We start from the raw sequence: 18013 nt of genomic DNA on the forward strand, positions 1-18013 counted from the left end.
CTCTGCCTACCTTCCTATCCCTCCGAAACAACGTGTAACCTCGGACATTCAGCTCCCAACTACACCCATCCTTCAGCCACGACTCCGTGATGGCCACAACATCATACCTGACAATCTGTAAAAGTGCAACAAGATCATCACCTTATTTCTTGTACTCTGTGCATTGAGATATAACACTTAGAGTTCTGTGTTTGCTATCCTTTTTGATTCTGCATCCCTAATGCGCTGATACTCACCCTTCTGGCTGCGATTTTGTCCTATCTTCTGCCTGCCCATCCTGACAGTCTGACTGCACGCTATCTTTGCCTTTTTACCATCCATCCTATCCTGAGACCCTTCATTCCAGTTCCCACCCCCCTACCAAATTAGTTTAAACCCTCCCTACAGCTCTAACAAACCTGCCCGCAAGAATATCGGTTCCCCTCTGCTTCGGGTGCAATGTTTGAACAGCTCATCCCTCCCCCGGAAGAGATCCCAATGATCCAAGAACCTGAAGCCCTGCCCCCTGCGCCAGCATCTCAGCCGTGCTCTCATCTGCCAGATCATCCTGTCTCGACCCTCACTGGCTCACGGTTCAGGCAGCAATCCAGAAATTACTATCCGGGAGGTCCTGCTTCTCGGCTTTCTGCCGAGCTATCTCCCTTCAGGGTCTCATTGCTTTTCCTTCCTACGTCATTGGCCCCGATATGTACCCAGACATCTAACTGTTCTCCCTCCATATTGAAAATGCTGTGAGCACGACCCAAGTTGTCCCTGGGAGGCAGCTTACCATCCGAGTGTCCCGTTCACGTGCACAGAACCTCCTGTCTGTTCCTCTGTCTATTGAGGCCCCAATCACTACCACTCCCCTCTTCTCCCTCATTACCTTCTGCACCATAGACCGATGCTCAGTGCCAGCAACCTGGCAAAAAGTGGACGGCATGCACTAAGGGGAGAGGAGGAAGGTTTAAAGGAGATGTGTGGGCTGAATGTTTTTACACAGAGAACAGTGGGTGCTTGGATTGGGCTGCCAGGAGTGCTGGTGGGGGCAGATAAAATCGAGGTGTTTAAGACAACGGTACTGTCAAAAGGCTTAGGCACATATATATCAATAGGGTACTGAAAACTTTTGCACAGTCTTTGTCAACATGGAGCGGAGAGTGAGTCTGTAAATCTGCTGAGAGAAAAGGATGTTGGGAATGGTGAGGGTGGAGCGCTGCGGGAGGGGTGTGGGACAGGGGGCAGAGAAGGAGTGCCAGGGGCGGGGGGGTACAGACACACCCAGCCCTGAGACACCAGGCAAAGTCATTTGATTCCAAACAATTGGTTTATTGATCATTACAGAACGTCTCTGGTGCTTCCCACTCCCAACATTCACCCTTCCACTTTTCCCAACCATGACTCCCCTCTCCCTGCCCCCTTCCCACTCTCAGTTTTCACAATAGAGACCCATCTCAGAATCAGGTTTATCATCACTCACATATGTCCGGAAATGTGTTTTTTTGCAATACATCAATTTACTCACAGTACTGACCAAAAGCCTCAGGCACTTTAACTAAATATATTTGTAGTATTATACAAACGTTTGCATATATATATATATGTATCCAAGAAATCTTCACATTATTTTAGGAGCAGAATCAGGCCACTCAGTTCATCAATTCTACTCTGCTAGTCCATCGTGGCTGATTTATTATCCCTCTCAATCCCATTCTCCTGCCTTCTCCCTGTAACCTTTGTCACCCTGACTAATCAGGAACCTGTCACCCTCCGCTTCGTCTCCCCAGTGACTCGCCCTCCACAGCCGTCGGTGTTTCAGAGGCTGTTCGAGTCAGGAAATGGAGGAATATGGATCCCAAGCGGGTAGAAGGGAATTTGGATGAATTTGGGATTGGGTTCTGTGCAGACGTCGAGGACAGAAGGCCCTTTTCCTGTGCTGCACTGTAGTACGTTGTAGCACTCCCACCACAGATGCTGCCCGACCGGCGGAGTATATCTGACATTTCTTGCTTTTCACTTTCGACTCTGTGCCCCTGCGTTTGGTGTTTTTTGTTTTGTTTCGTGTTTCTACGGCCGTGGCTCAGCACCAGACTGCTTCGTGCTGCGTGGGCAGGCCGTTCCCAGCGAAGCCGAACGCAGGTGACATTGCTGAAACTCGAGTGGGTGTGCTCCCTTTCTAAGTTTGCACATTTCCGGGCGATGCTTCACTCATCAAACGGATGTTTAGATTCGAACTGGAGCCACTATTTGCTTTCTCCTCCCCGTAACAACTCGATATAAATGTGAGGCACAGAAATAGGCCCATCGTTTCCATGCCAACCGTGAAGCCCACCCACCCCAAACACATTTGCCCACATTAGGCCCATATCAAATATTATTATCATTAGAGAAACGGCCGAGTAACAAGCCATTCTGCCCATCGAGTCCCTGCTGCCCATGTGACCAAATAACCTATCAACCCGGAAGTATTTGGAATGAGGGGGGAAACCGGAGCCCTCGCGGTCACGGGGAGAACGTACAGAATGTGGAACTAAACGCAGGTCGCTGGCCCGAATCCCGTTCTCTTCCACGTACTAGTCCAAACGTATTTGAAAACGTAGCGCAGTGGTTAGCACAACGCTCCACAGTTCCAACGATCAGGGTTCAATTCCCACCTCTTCCCGTGAGGAGTTCGTACCTTCGCCCACGTGGGCTTCGTCCGGGTACTCTGGTTTCCTCCGACTGTCCAAAGACAGACCGGTCGGTAGGTTAATTGTAAATTGTCCCGTGATTAGGCTCGGATTATATCGGGGGTTTACTGAGCAGTGGGGCTCGAAGGGCCAGAGGGGCTTATCCCACCCTGTGTCTCAATAAATTCTTTAAAAACCTTGTTACTGTTTCACAAGAACCAGCCTCCCCTCCGTAAACTCTGTCTACGCTTCCTGCTGCCTATGCAAAGCAGCCAGCATCATCAAAGCCCCGACCCACCCTGGAATTCCCCTCGCCCATCGGGCAGAAGGTACAAAACCCTGAAAGCTCGTCCCACCAGGCTCAGGGACAGCTTCTCCCTCGCCGTTCTCAGACTCCTCAACGGGACTCTTGCAGGAGACAGATGGACTCTCGATCTCTCAGTCTCCCTCGTCATGAGCCTCACATCTCCCCGGTCCACCTTCACTACTCTCTCTGGAACTCCATACTTTACTCTCTGTTTTTACTGTTCCCTTCGCTCTGCCTCAACGTACTTGACGTTGTGAAATGATCTGTCTGGATGGCACATCAAAGAAAGTTTTTCCACTGCATCTCGGTGCTTTTCACACTGATAACCCACTTCCTCCGGAGGCTCGTTCCTAAACCCACGAGCCTCTGTGTAAAACTAAATTTACACTTGAGATCAGAGGGTCCGAACTGGGGTCCAGGGCCCCTTGCTGAATGGTTTTGGCTCATGGGATCAAAATGGTTGTATCCAGTGATTCTGCTACTCTGACATTCCGCTCTCCTGAGATTATGCCTCTTTCAAATTCTTCCTTCTCTCTCATTTCTGTCTCTGAAATCTTTTTTTCCCCTCCTCAGCCTTCTCCCCATAACCTTTGATGCCAAATCCAATCAAGAACCTATCCAGCACTTCTTTAAATGTAACCAATGACCCGGCCTGTGGTAACAAATTCCACAAATTAACTACCCTCTGGCGAATGAAATTTCTCCGCATCTCTCTTTTAAACGGACGCCTCTCTATCCTGAGGCTGTGCCCTCTTGTCCGAGACTCCCCCGGCCCAGGACGCATCCTTTCTACGTCTACTCTGTCTAGGCCTTTCAACATTGGAAAGGTTTCAAAGAGCTTTCCCCTCATCCTTCTAAATTCCACCAAGTACAGTCCATGTATAATAACTCTTTCATTCCCAGAATCATCCATGTGAATTGACTCTGGACCCTCTCCAATGCCAGCAAATCTTTTCTAAAGTGAAGAGCCCAAAACTGTTGACAATACTCAAGCTGAGGCCTCACCATCGCCTTATAAAGCCTCAGCATCACATCCCTTCTCTTGTATTCTACACCTCTTGAAATGAATGCCAACACTGCATTACTCTTGCTCACCACCGATCTTCATATCATCTGCAAACTTGACAACAAAGCCATCTATTTCATGATATTATCATTGATATTGACATACAGCATAAAAAGAAGTGGTCCTAACACCAAACACTGCAGAACACCACGAGCCACTGGCAGCCAACCAGAAAAGGATCCTTTCATTCCCACTCGCTGCCTCCTACCAATCAGCCAATGTTCTAACCATGTTAGTAACTTTCTTGTAACACCACGGGCTCTTAATTTGGAAAGAAGCTTCATGGTTAGAACCTTGTCAAGGGTCTTCTGAAAGTCCAAATGTACAACATCCACTGCATCCCCTTTATCACACCTACCTGTAATCTCCTCAAAGAATTCCAACAGAACTGTGAGCACGATCCAAGTTGTCCCTGGGAGGCAGCTTACCATCCAGGTGTCCCGTTCATGTGCACAGAACCTCCTGTCTGTTCCTCTGTCTATTGAGGCCCCAATCACTACCACTCCCCTCTTCTCCCTCATTACCTTCTGCACCATAGACCGATGCTCAGTGCCAGCAACCTGGCAAAAAGTGGACGGCATGCACTAAGGGGAGAGGAGGAAAGTTTAAAGGAGATGTATGGGCTGAATGTTTTTACACAGAGAACAGTGGGTGCTTGGATTGGGCTGCCAGGAGTGCTGGTGGGGGCAGATAAAATCGAGGTGTTTAAGACAACGGTACTGTCAAAAGGCTTAGGCACATATACATCAATAGGGTGCTGAAGACTTTTGCACAGTACTGTGTTTGTCAACGTAGAGCAGAGAAATTTTCACATTATTTTAGGAGCAGAATCAGGCCACTGAGTCCATCGACTCTACTCTGCTAGTCCATCATGGCTGATTTATTATCCCTTTCAATCCCATTCTCCTGCCTTCTCCCTGTAACCTTTGTCACCCTGACTAATCAGGAACCTGTCACCCTCCGCTTTGTCTCCCCAGTGACTCGTCCTCCACAGCCGTCGGTGTTTCAGAGGCTGTTCGAGTCGGGAATGGAGGGATATGGATCCTGAGCGGGTAGAAGGGAATTTGGATGAATTTGGGATCGGGTTCTGTGCAGACATCGAGGACAGAAGGCCCTGTTCCTGTGCCGCACTGTAGTACGTTGTAGCGCTCCCACCACAGATGCTGCCCGACCGGCGGAGTATATCTGACATTTCTTGCTTTTCACTTTCGACTCTGTGCCCCTGCGTTTGGTGTTTTTTGTTTTGTTTCGTGTTTCTACGGCCATGACTCAGCACCAGACTGCTTTGTGCTGCGTGGGCAGGCCGTTCCCAGCGAAGCCGAACGCAGGTGACATTGCTGAAACTCGAGTGGGTGTGCTCCCTTTCTAAGTTTGCACATTTCCGGGCGATGCTTCACTCATCAAACGGATGTTTAGATTCGAACTGGAGCCACCATTTGCTTTCTCCTCCCCGCGACTTATAGTAACACCTCGATAGAACCGTGAGGCACAGAACCAGGCCCCTCGTTACCATGCCAACCGTGAAGCCCAAACACGCTTGCCCACATTAGGCCCATATCAAATATTATTATCATTAGAGAAACAGCCGGGTAACAGGCCCTTCTGCCCATCGAGTCCCTGCTGCCCACTTATACCCATGTGACCAAATAACCTACCAACCCAGAAGTATTGGAATGAGGGCTGAAAATGGAGCCCTCGCGGTCACGGGGAGAACGTACAGAATGTGGAACTAAACGCAGGTCGCTGGCCCGAATCCCATTCCCTTCCACATACTAGTCCAAACGTATTTGAAAACGTAGCGCAGTGGTTAGCACAACACTCCACAGTTCCGACGATCAGGGTTCAATTCCCGCCTCTGCCAGTGAGGAGTTCGTACCTTCTCCCATGTGGGCTTCGTCCGGGTGCTCCGGTTTCCGCCGACTGTCCAAAGACAGACCGGACGGTAGATTTCATTGTAAATTGTCCCGTGATTAGGCTCGGATTATATCGGGGGTTTGCTGAGCAGTGTGGCTCGAAGGGCCAGAGGGGCTTATCCCACCCTGTGTCTCAATAAATTCTTTAAAAACCTTGTTACTGTTTCACAAGAACCAGCCTCCCCTCCGTGAACTCTGTCTACGCTTCCTGCTGCCTATGCAAAGCAGCCAGCGTCATCAAAGCCTCGACCCACCCTGGAATTCCCCTCGCCCATCGGGCAGAAGGTACAAAACCCTGAAAGCTCGTCCCACCAGGCTCAGGGACAGCTTCTCCCTCGCCGTTCTCAGACTCCTCAACGGGACTCTTGTAGGAGACAGATGGACTCTCAATCTCTCAGTCTCCCTCGTCATGAGCCTCACATCTCCCTGGTCCACCTTCACTACTCTCTCTGGAACTCCATACTTTACACTCCGTTTTTACTGTTCCCTTCGCTCTGCCTCGACGTACTTGACGTTGTGAAATGATCTGTCTGGATGGCACATCAAAGAAAGTTTTTCCACTGCATCTCGGTGCTTTTCACACTGATAACCCACTTCCTCCGGAGGCTCGTTCCTAAACCCACGAGCCTCTGTGTAAAACTAAATTTACACTTGAGATCAGAGGGTCCGACCTGGGGCCCAGGGCCCCTTGCTGAATGGTTTTGGCTCATGGCATAAAAAACCCACTGATCTAGATCCACTTTAGATATTTCCCCTTTCACTTTCTACCTATGCCCTGCAGTTCCAGAATCTCCTGCCCTGGCCATCTGTCCTGTCTCTAATTATGGGAGGCTGAAGTAAAATTCATTGAGGAGTACAGTGGTGAAACAGGCCTTTGGGCCTAGCTAAGCTGTAGCAGCCTGGCCTTTGCCTAATTCCATCCGCCTGCACCCACACTTATCCAAGCTCCTCTTAAATGATGGAATTCATCTGCACCTACCCCTTCCTCTGGCAGCTCATTCAACACACACACTCACCACCCTCTGAGTGAAGAAGTTCTCCCTCAGCATACCCTTAAATATTTCACCTTTCACCCTTAACCTATGCCCCCTCCCCCCCCCCCCCCCCCCGATCTGCTCTAGGTAGAAGCTTGGCTGACTGCCAGGAGGTAAACAGTAGGGTCGAAGAGAGGAAATAACAGACAAAAGAGAGTAGATGTTCTGCATTTGGATTTTCAGAAAGGCCTTTGACAAGATGCCGCACATGAGGCTGTGTGGTGAACTAGATATACCTGTCTGACTGCTCCTGTGGCTCCTCCCAAGACCCTGCTGACTACCCCTGTGGCTCCTCCCACAGACCCCAGTATAAAGGCGACTGTGGCCTGCTGCTCTCCCTCATTTTCCCCAGGATGTAGTGTTGTTCTTCAGTCAATAAAAGCCGATATCTCACTTCCTAAGTCTCGGCGTGAGTTATTGATGGTGCATCAGGCTGTTCAACGTGAGAAGAGCCCATGGTATTACAGGAAAGGTACTAGTCTGGATAGAAGATTGGCTGATTGGCAGGGGGCAAAGAGTGAGAATAAAGGGGGCCTGTTCGAGTTGGCTGCCGGTGACTAGTGGTGTTGGGACCGCTGCTTTTCACGCTATATGTCAATGATTTGGATGACCGAACTGATGGCTTTGTGGCCAAGTTTGCGGACGATGTGAAGGTAGGTAGAGGGGGATCTAGTGTTGAGGAAGCAGCAAGTGTCCAGAAGGACTTCGACGGATTGGAAGAATGGACTAGGAAGTGGCAGGTGGAATACAGTGTCAGGAAATGGATGGTCGTGCGCTTTGGTAGAAAGAATAGAGGTGTAGACAGGAAGAAAATTCAAGAATCGGAGGTGCAAGGGATCTTGGGTGTCCTCGTGCAGGATGCCCTAAAGGTTAATTTGCAGGTTGAGTTGGTGGTGAGGAAGGCAAATGCAATGTTAGCATTCATTTTGAAAGGACTAGAATCTAAGAGCACGGGTGTAATGCCAAGGCTTTAAAGGCCCTGGTCGGACCAAACTCTGAGTTTTGTGAGTAGTTTTGGGTCCTTTATCTAAGAAAGGATGTGCTGGTGTTGGAGGGGTTTCAGAGGAGGTTCACGAGAATGAAATGATTAATGTATGTGGAGTGTTTGATTGAGGGGGAAAAACTTATTTGAAACTTATTGAATATTGAAAGGTCTGGACAGAATGGATGTAGGGAGGATGTTTCCAGTAGTGGGGCAGTCTAGGACCAGAGGGCACAGCCTCAGACAAGAGGGGCGTCCATTTAGCACAGAGATGAGGAGGAATTTCTTTAGCCAGAGGGTGGTGAATCTATGGAATTCAACACCACAGATGTTTGAAGTGGCCAAGTCAGTGGGTATATTTAAAGTGGAGATTGATAGGTTATTGATTAATAAGGGAGTGAAAGGTTACGGGAGGGGAGGCGTGGAGAATGAGGTTGAGAGGCGAAATAATCAGTCATGATGGAACAGCAGAGGAATTCAATGGGCCGAATGGACTAGTTCTGCTCATGCGTCTTATGACCTTATGTCTGCATGAGTTGCTGCCACGTGATTGGCTGATCAGGTATTTGCATTAACGAGGTGTAACTGATAACATGGCTAATTCCTATTGTAACAGCAACTTGTGAGTATTGCACCATCCGTTCCTAATGAAACGACGAAGTGCACGACACACGTTAATGGTAAGAAACCGACCCTGGTTCTGATGCCCATGCCAACCCATCTACACTAATCCCATTTGGCCAGCAGCTTCCTACACCTTGGAAATTCGATTGCTCATTCTGAACATTGGGAGAGCCTCTGCCTCCATTGTCCCGTCAGGCAGAGCGATCCAGATTCCAAACCCCTTCTGAGGGGGAGAGAGGTTCTCTCTAACCATCCGAGACCTCACCTTCAAACTTCAGGCTCCTGAGCCAGCGTGGGTAACTTAACACTGAATCCGATCTTCGGACACAGAGCTCGGAAGAAAGCAACGAAAGGGACTTTTAGCATCGCAATCCAGCGGGTTGTTGTTATGTCTCCCGCTCGCTGTGAAAATGGGGGACACCTTACCAGGGAGAGAGGGAACCTGTGGTTTCTCGAATTTCGGATGAAATGCGAAGCCTTTGGGGCAACTTTGGTCTGTGTCTTTGCCATTGCTTAGCTCATGCTTGGGCTCGGTGATGGTACCAATGGGCATTTTTTTGCTGGTGAGGGGAGGGGGATAGTTGCCCGCTGCCACTTACACACGGAAGGGGGGAGCTGGGGGGACTTTGGGGTTCCCACGTTTAACTGTCGTTCATTCTTTGGGGCATTCCTCTATGTTCGTGGATGTTTGCGACGAAAAAGCATTTCAGGATGTGTATTGTATACATTTCTCCGACATTAAATTTGACCTTTGAACCTCTGATTCCACAACTTATGGCTCATTTTCAAGGACTCAACAATTCATGCTCTCGGTAACATTTATTTATTATCATTAGGGGGTTTTTTTTTGGATTTGCACAGTTTGCCTGCTTCTGCACAGTGTTGTTGCTGTCTTTGTGTGTAGTTTTCCTTTCATTTATTTCTTTGTTCTACTGTGAATGCCTGCAAGGACACGAACCTCAAGGTGGTTTATGGTTGAACGTCCAAGTTGAGTGGTCTGTCATTGATTCTATTGTGTTTCTTGGAGAATATGAAAACATCAGTCCACAGAGTCCTTGAAACAGCCTAGGAACGTTCAGCTTGGTTCAGTTCAGTTCAGTTAATTAAGCACTGTGTTGTTTGTTGACTACAGGCCGCGGAGCCAGTCGGCCCCAGAATAGTAACGAGACAAAGGAGCGACCGGCAACGAGGAACCCATCGTAACATGGACTACAGAGTCTAGTCCACTAACCGAGTAGATTAAACCTTGCCCGAGGCCCAAAACTCCAGCACCATCCTCCAGCGGGATGGGCAAGGGTGTGGACGGTACAGCGATAGTTGCAGGGGCAGGTAGTGCTGAGTGAGGAAGGAGGGGGTCTTCAGGAGGAATTAGACAGACTGGGAGAATGGGCATTACGGAATATAGTCCAGGGAAGTGCCTGGCCATGCACTTTGGCAGTAGGAATAAAGGCGTGGACTATTTTCTCAACAAGGATTCAGCAATAAGAGGTGCAAGGGGACTGGGGGGTTCTTGCACGGCATTCGCGAAAAGCTAACTTGCAGGCTGAGGAAGGCGAATGGAACGTCGGCATTCATTTCGAGAGGAGCAGAATACAAAAGCAAGGATGTAATGCCGAGACTTTGTAACGCGTTGGTCAGACCGAGCTTGGAGTATTGTAAGGAAGGAGGTTCTGGCTTTTGAGAGGGTCCAGAGGAGTTTATGAAATGATCCTGGAGATGACAGGGTTAATGTATGAGGAGCTTCTCATGCCCTGGGACGTGTGCTCGCTGGAGTTCAGCAGAATGAGGGGATCGCGTTGAAACCTATCGAATATTGAAAGGCCTAATTGAGTGCGTGTGGAGAAGTGGGGGAGTCGAGGAGCAGAGGGTACAGCCTCAGAATAGAAGGACGTCCCCTTAGAACGGAGATGAGGAGGAATTTCTTTAGCCAGAGGGTGGTGAATCTGTGGAATTCGTTGCCACTGACGGCTGTGGAGGCCGAGTCATTGGGTGTATTTAAAGCACAGGTTGATAGGTTTTTGATTAGTAATGGCATCAAAGGTTATGAGGAGAAGGCAGGAGAATGGGATTGAGAGGGTAAATAAATTAGCCATGATAGAATGGCAGACAGACTGATGGGCCGAATGGCCTGGTTCCTTTTCAATGACTTTAGGTTTTACAATCATACAGGATTCGTGGGAGCGTAGAGAGAATAACATTGAGATTGCTGCTGAATTAGTGAAAAATAGGAGTTTGGGAAAGATACTAAACTAGCGGGGTGGTGGGCTGGAGATGCGTCTCTACCAAAGGAGGTGTAAGGTGCTCCTTCCCTCCACTAGCCTGCAGGTCGCCCCAGGCAAGGTGTGGCACTTGCTTAGCCCCTCGATCAGGGCCACATGGAGCAGGTGGTGAATGGTCCTATGGGCAGCTGGTACAGGTTACAAGTCCTGGTTATGTGACCACTGATGCCAGGCAGACAATCTAGGCTCTAGGGTATAAGGTGTTGCCACACATTCCAGCGCCAACAGAGTATGCCACCATATTCACAAAACAACAACAACCAAACAGGCCCTGGTCCTCCTTCCCACCCACTCACACACACAGACAATCCAACACCAGGACAGGACAGGCCAACTCCGCCCTCCAACCTCCAGTGTACACACACACACACACACGCACACACACGCACACACACACACACACACGCACACACACACACACACACACACACACACACACACACCTCTCTCTCTCTCGCCCTCTCTCTCCCTCTCTCTCGCTCTCCCTCTCTCTCGCTCTCCCTCTCTCTTTCTCTCTCCCTCTCTCTCTCTCTCTCTCTCCCCCCCTCTCTCTCTCCCTCTCTCTCTCTCTCTCTCTCTCTCTCTCTCTCTCTCTCTCTCTCTCTCTCTCTCTCTCTCTCTCTCTCTCTCTCTCTCTCTCTCTCACCTAGGACCTTTTGAAAAGGCCTTCTGAAAAATCTCAACATCCTTTGTCTATCCTGCTTGTTATTTCTAAACTCCACCCCATTCCCCCTCGCACACCCCCTCACCTGCTCTTCCCTATCACCTTCTACTCTCTCCCCTCCTCCCTACCTTCTTATCCTAGCTTCTGCCCGCTTCTTGTCCAGTCCTGATGAAGGGTCTCAGCCCAAAATGTCGACTATGCTCTCCTCTCCATAGATGCTGGCCGACCTGCTGAAGTCCTCCAGCATTCTGTGTGTGTGCTGCTCAAGATTTCCAGCATCTGCAGAATTTCTTGTGGCTACACATCAGCATCATGTTCCCTGTTGTATGATATAGGTGATCATGGTCCTTCCATGACCATGATTGCTCCTGGCAAATTTTTCTACAGAAGTGGCTTGCCATTGGCTTCTTCTGGGCTAGTGTCTTTACCAGACGGGTGACCCCGGCCAATATCAATACTCTTCGGAGATTGTCTGCCTGGCATCAGTGGTCGCATAACCACTGGTGATCTGCACCGGCTGCTCGTACGACCATCCACCACCTGCTCCCGTGGTTTGACGTGACCCTGACCTGGAGGCCAAGCAGGTGCTACATCGCACCTTACACGTACTTTGGTAGAGACGTATCTCCACCTCAACACCCATGTGTTTGAACAGCACAATTCAATGGGATGGTTGAGAAGGAGTTTGGTGTGTTGGCCTTCAGGGGCTGAGCTCAAGAGCTTCGAAGTAACATTGCAGCTCTATAAAATCTTGTTCAGACCACACTTGGGGTTTTGTATTCAATTCTGGTCCCCTCATTACAGGAAGGATGTCAGAGAGGGTGAAGAGGAGTGTCACGTACCCCGTGACCGGGTTACTGAACCAGCAGAAATGGAATACGTTAGAGTCTGGTATTACTGTAACTAATAGTGTTTATTACTAAACTAAGTAATACAGTACTATAAAATGCAAATATATGAAACAGGTTAGCAATGATATATGCAGAAGAGTGGAAATAGGAATCAAAACCAAGCTCTTTCAAACTCTAGGGGTAAATGGATAGTCTTACGATGGTGAAGAGTTCAGTTCAGTTCAGCTTAGGTCGAGGTACTTGCTGGTGTACCGTTGGAGAGAGAGAGTGAGAGAGAGAGCGAGAGGGGGAGAGAGAGAGAGAGAGAGAGAGAGAGAGAGAGAGAGAGAGAGAGATGATGCCATTGCTGTCGAACCTTCCGTTGTCTTCCTGTCCTGTTATGGTCACCGACTATGACCCCGTACTACCGTTCTTCAGTGGTTGACCTGTCACCCAGGCAAGGGTGGACACAGAAACAAGTCCCCACCGGTCGCACCTTCACACACTGTGCGCCACTGATCGATTCTCCGAATCGATCCTCCAAACCCCCACCTTCACGTGGGTGCACAACGCTCTTCCAGTGTCCCCTGGTGTGTCTGCTTGTGTCTTCGCAGACCTGCTTTTTAATCATCGCTTGCTGGACACCGGCCGTCCATCAAACCGGCCCTGCCCTGCTGTCTCTGCCAGAATCTTACAAGCAGGCAAAGAAAGTGTCCTTGGAGCAAAGGTAAACAATCAGCCAAGGAGCCATAATATTAGATCATGTCTCTCTCTCTCTCTCTCATCTGCGTAGGATGACGCCCCCCTCTTCTCCTCTCTCTCTCATTAGCAGCATAGTTCACAGGGGACCCCATCTCAGCTTGGTTTGCTCATCACAGGATGCTGCCTGGATTACAGAGCACGTCTTATAAGGACGGGTTGAACGAGCTCGGCCTTTTCTCTTTGGAGTGAAGGAGGATGCAAGGTGACTTGATAGAGGAGTATAAGATGATAAGAGGCATTGATCGAATTGACAGACAGAGACATTTTCCTCAGGGCTGGAATGGCTAGCACCAGGAGGCATAATTTTCAGGTGACTGGGGGAAAGTGCAGAGTGGATGTCAGTGGTAGGTTCTTTACTCAGAGAGCGGTGAGTGAGTGAAATGCCCTGCCTGGGGTAGTGGTAGAGGCAGATACATTAGGGACATTTAAGAAACTCTTAGATAGGTACATCAATGATGGAAAATCAGAGGGAAATGTAAGAGGGAAGAGTTAAATTGATCGTAGAGTATTTTAAAAGGTTGCACAACATTGTGGGCTGAAGGGCCTGTAATGTTCTGGAATGTTCTATTATTTGCCTTTTTGCACTATTTATTCATTTTGTAAATCATAGTATTTTTTGTCTTTGGACTCATCTGTTCCTGTAAAACAACAAGTGACGAAGGATCGCGTGGACTGCTGGCAGGATTATCGGGGCCCCTCTTCCAGCCATCCCAGACATTTATCAGGAGCGCTGTGTATGCAGGGCCCTCAGCATTGTCAGGGATGCCTCCCATTCATCCCACGACCTCTTTGACCACCTTCCACCAGGCAGGAGGTACCGGAGCATTAGGGCAAAGACTGTTATGTAGTATGTGGACTTTGCAACGAGGGGGGAGAACGCATTGGACCTGGTTTACACAAACGTTCCCGACGCGTACCGGACGGAGCCCTGCCCCCACCTCGGATACTCAGACCACATCTCTGTTATGCTAATTCCAGCATACAGACCGCTCGCCAGACGCTCCAGACCAGTTCAGAAGCCAGTGAAAACCTGGCCAGCAGGAGCCATCTCTGCTCTTCAAGGCTGCTTTGAGCACACTGACTGGCACATGTTCAGGGAGGCTGCAACCGATGGCGACGCTACCAACTTAAAGGATACACGGCATCAGTGACCAGCTACATCAGCAAGTGCATTGATGATGTTACTCTGTCCAAGACCATCACTATACGTGCCAACCAGAAGCCATGGATGACCGCAGAGGTGCGTGCGCTGCTGATGTCCCGCGACTCCGTCTTCAGATCAGGCGACAAGGCAGCTTTAACAACAGCAAGGGCCAAACTGTCCCGAGCCATCAGAGGGGCAAAGCGTGCACACGCCCAGCGAATCCACAGTCACTTCCAGGACAGCGGTGACACGCGGCGCATGTGGAAGGGCATCCAGGACATCACTGATTACAAGACAACATCACCTGACTGTGCAGGTGACGCCTCCCTTCCAAATGCGCTGAATAACTTCTACGCCCGGTTTGAGGCGAAAAATGATGTGGCGGCGAGGAAGCCCACTCCTCCTGCGAATGACCAGGTGCTGTGTCTCTCCGTGGCTGACGTGAGAAGAACCCTGTGCAGGGTCAACCCACGGAAGGCTGCTGGACCAGACAACATCCCTGGTAGCGTGCTCAGAGGATGTGCAGACCAGCTAGCAGATGTTCTCACTGACATCTTCAACATCTCCCTGAGCAGTGCCACCATCGTCCTTCAGTGTCCTGCCTAAATGACTACCGTCCTGTTGCACTTACATCCATCATCATGAAGTGTTTCGAGAGGCTTGTCATGAGGTATATCAAGACCCTGCTGCCCCCCTCACTGGACCCCCTGCAGTTTGCGTACCATCCCAACCGCTCAACAGATGACGCGATTGCCACCACCCTCCGCCTGGCCCTAACCCACCTGGACAAAAAAGACACATACGTTCCGATGCTGTTCATAGACTTTAGTTCAGCATTCAACACAATCATCCCTCAGAAACTGATTGGAAAGCTGAGCCTACTGGGCCTGAACACCTCCCTCTGCAACTGGATCCTAGACTTCCTGACTGGGAGACCTGAGTCAGTCCGAATCGGGAGCGGCATCTCCAACACCATCACACTGAGCACGGGGGCTCCCCAGGGCTATGTGCTCAGTCCACTGCTGTTCACTCTGCTGACCCACGACTGTGCTGCAACACACAGCTCGAACCACATCATCAAGTTCGCCGATGACACAACCGTGGTGGGTCTCATCAGCAAGAACGACGAGTCAGTTTACAGAGAGGAGGTGCAGTGGCTAACAGGCTGGTGCAGAGCCAATGACCTGTCTCTTAATGTGAACAAAACAAAAGAGATGGTTGTTGACTTCAGGAGTACACGGAGCGACCACTCCCCGCTGAACATCGACAGCTCCTCGGTAGAGATCATAAAGAGCACCAAATTTCTTGGTGTTCACCTGACGGAGAATCTCACCTGGTCCCTCAACACCAGCTCCATAGCAAAGAAAGCCCAGCAGTGTCTCTACTTCCTGCGAAGGCTGAGGAAAGTCCATCTCCCACCCCCCATCCTCATCATATTCTACAGGGGTTGTATTGAGAGCATCCTGAGCAGCTGTATCACTGCCTGGTTCGGAAATTGCACCATCTCGGATCGTAACACCCTGCAGCGGATAGTGAGGTCAGCTGAGAAGATCATCGGAGTCTCTCTTCCCGCCATCACGGACATTTACACTACATGCTGCATCCGCAAAGGAAACAGCATTATGAAGGACCCCATGTACCCCTCATACAATCTCTTCTCCCTCCTGCCATCTGGGAAAAGGCTCCGAAGCATTCGGGCTCTCACGACCAGACTATATAACAGTTTCCTCCCCCAAGCTATCAGACTCCTCAATACACGAAGCCTGGACTGACACCTTGCCCTACTGTCCTGTTTATTATTTATTGTAATGCCTGCACTGTTTTTGTGCACTTTATGCAGTCCAGTGTAGGTCTGTAGTCTAGTATAGCTTTCTCTGTGTTTTTTTTATTACGTAGTTTAGTCTAGTTTTTGTACTTTGTCATGTAACACCATGGTCCTGAAAAACGTTGTCTCATTTTTACTATGCACTGTACCAGCAGTTATGGTCGAAATGACAATAAAAGTTGACTTGACTTGTTAGGGTGGGAAACTGCTTCCTCCCTTGGGCCGTGAGCTGACTGGACTCCCTACCAACACCCAAGTCTCTTCACTCATGAAGTGCCAGGAGCATTAGGCTGGTTACTATTCTATCTTGTGTCATGGATGCTAAATGCCCGTCTTCTGGAATATATGTTAATGTTTGAACCAAAGGGGATAACTTCATTTGCCCCATCACTGAAATGTGACTCACTTTCAAGGGCTCTTCATCGCATGATCTCAATATTTATTGCTTATTTGTTTATTATTATTATTATTATTTCTTCTTTTTGTACTTGCGCAGTTTGTTGTCTTCTGCATGTTGGTTGAACACCCTAGCTGAGTGGTCTTTCATTGATTCTGCTCCGGTCACTATTCTATAGATTTGTTGAGTATGACCATAAAAAAAGAATCTCAGGGTTGTATAAGGAGGCATGTATGTACTTTGAACTTTGAACTATTGATTGTTAATCTATTTACGGTGATATTACTTTGTGGTTAGGGTATGTGAGTTATACGTACTGTGTTGTGCACCTTGGTCCAGAGGAACGTTGTTTCGTTTGGCAGTAAGCACGCACATGGTTGAATGTTGATGAACGTCAAGTTGAATTTGAAGTCAATAATGAACGTGATTCTGCTTGGGCCACTTTCAGGACTTCAGGACCTGTGCTGTAGTTCCCTCATGTGGGTCATCTGTGGAGCCACCAGCGTCCTGCTCCTGGTCTCGCTGTCTTGCAACATCGTCTGCTACGCACAGAGCTACAAGCGCGGTAAGTGCACTTGGAGTGATGTGTGTGGGGGGGCGGGGGAGCGAGGTTGAGTGAGGTTATCCCCATTGGTTCAAACAAGCCTGTCGGGAAGGTTCGCTTCTTGAGACGGGAGAAGGCAGAAGCTTCTCAGTCCGTCATCGAAGAAGTCCTCCCCACCATTGAGCAAATCCACAAGGAGGGCTGCCACAAGAAGGCAGCGTCCATCAGCAAGGACCCCCACCACCCAGGCCACACTCTCTTCTCGCTGCTGCCAACAGACAGGAAGTACAGGGGCCCTGGGTCCCACTCCCAGGAGTTTGTTATTCTATATATAAACCTCCCGAACCCCTGGACTAGATCCCAGCCTGCAACCCACTGCCATCACACTCCAATGGACCTCTCGTACAATAAAACCCTTGACCTCAAAGTTCACCTCATTATGATCTTGCACCTACACTGAACTTTTTCTGTAGCTGTGACACTTTATTCTGCATTCTGTTATTGTTTTACCTTGTTCTACCTCAATCCACTGTGTAATGATCTGATCTGTGCGAGATTTTTCACTGCATCTCAGTAATAAACCAAAAACTCAGGAGATTCTGCAGATGCTGGAAATCCAGTGCAACACACAAAATGCTGGAGGAACTCAACAGGTCAGGCAGCGTCCATGGAAATGAATAAACTGTTGTCGTTTCAGGCCGAGACACTTCTGCAGGACTGGAATGGAAGGGGGAAGATGCCAGAAGTTAAGGGTGGGGGGAAGGGGAAGGAAGATGGCTAGAAGGTGATAGGTGAGGCCAGGAGGGTGGGAAAGGGAAAGGGCTGGAGAGGAAGGAATCTGATAAGAGAGGAGAGTGGACAATAGGAGAAAGGGAAGGAGGAGGGCACCCAGGGGAGGTGATAGGCAGGTAAGGAGAAGAGGTGGAAGGCCAGAGTGGGGAATGGAAGATGAGGGAAGCAGGAGGGGGAAAAAACTGTGAAGGAGAAATTGAAG

General features: G+C 49.4%; 1 protein-coding gene across 2 annotated transcripts in view; it reads left to right on the forward strand.

Moving 5' to 3' along the window:
- LOC140715597 (uncharacterized) overlaps nt 1-18013 on the forward strand; it is a 56480-nt gene that overhangs the window by 20562 nt on the left and 17905 nt on the right. For both annotated transcript variants that reach the window (XM_073027963.1, XM_073027964.1), the window contains exon 2: nt 16924-17040. In XM_073027963.1, the coding sequence (XP_072884064.1) occupies nt 16924-17040 (117 nt within the window). The remainder of the gene's footprint in view (nt 1-16923; nt 17041-18013) is intronic.

This window comes from Hemitrygon akajei, chromosome 24 (genome assembly GCF_048418815.1).
Source record: "Hemitrygon akajei chromosome 24, sHemAka1.3, whole genome shotgun sequence".
Classification (NCBI taxonomy): domain Eukaryota; kingdom Metazoa; phylum Chordata; class Chondrichthyes; order Myliobatiformes; family Dasyatidae; genus Hemitrygon; species Hemitrygon akajei.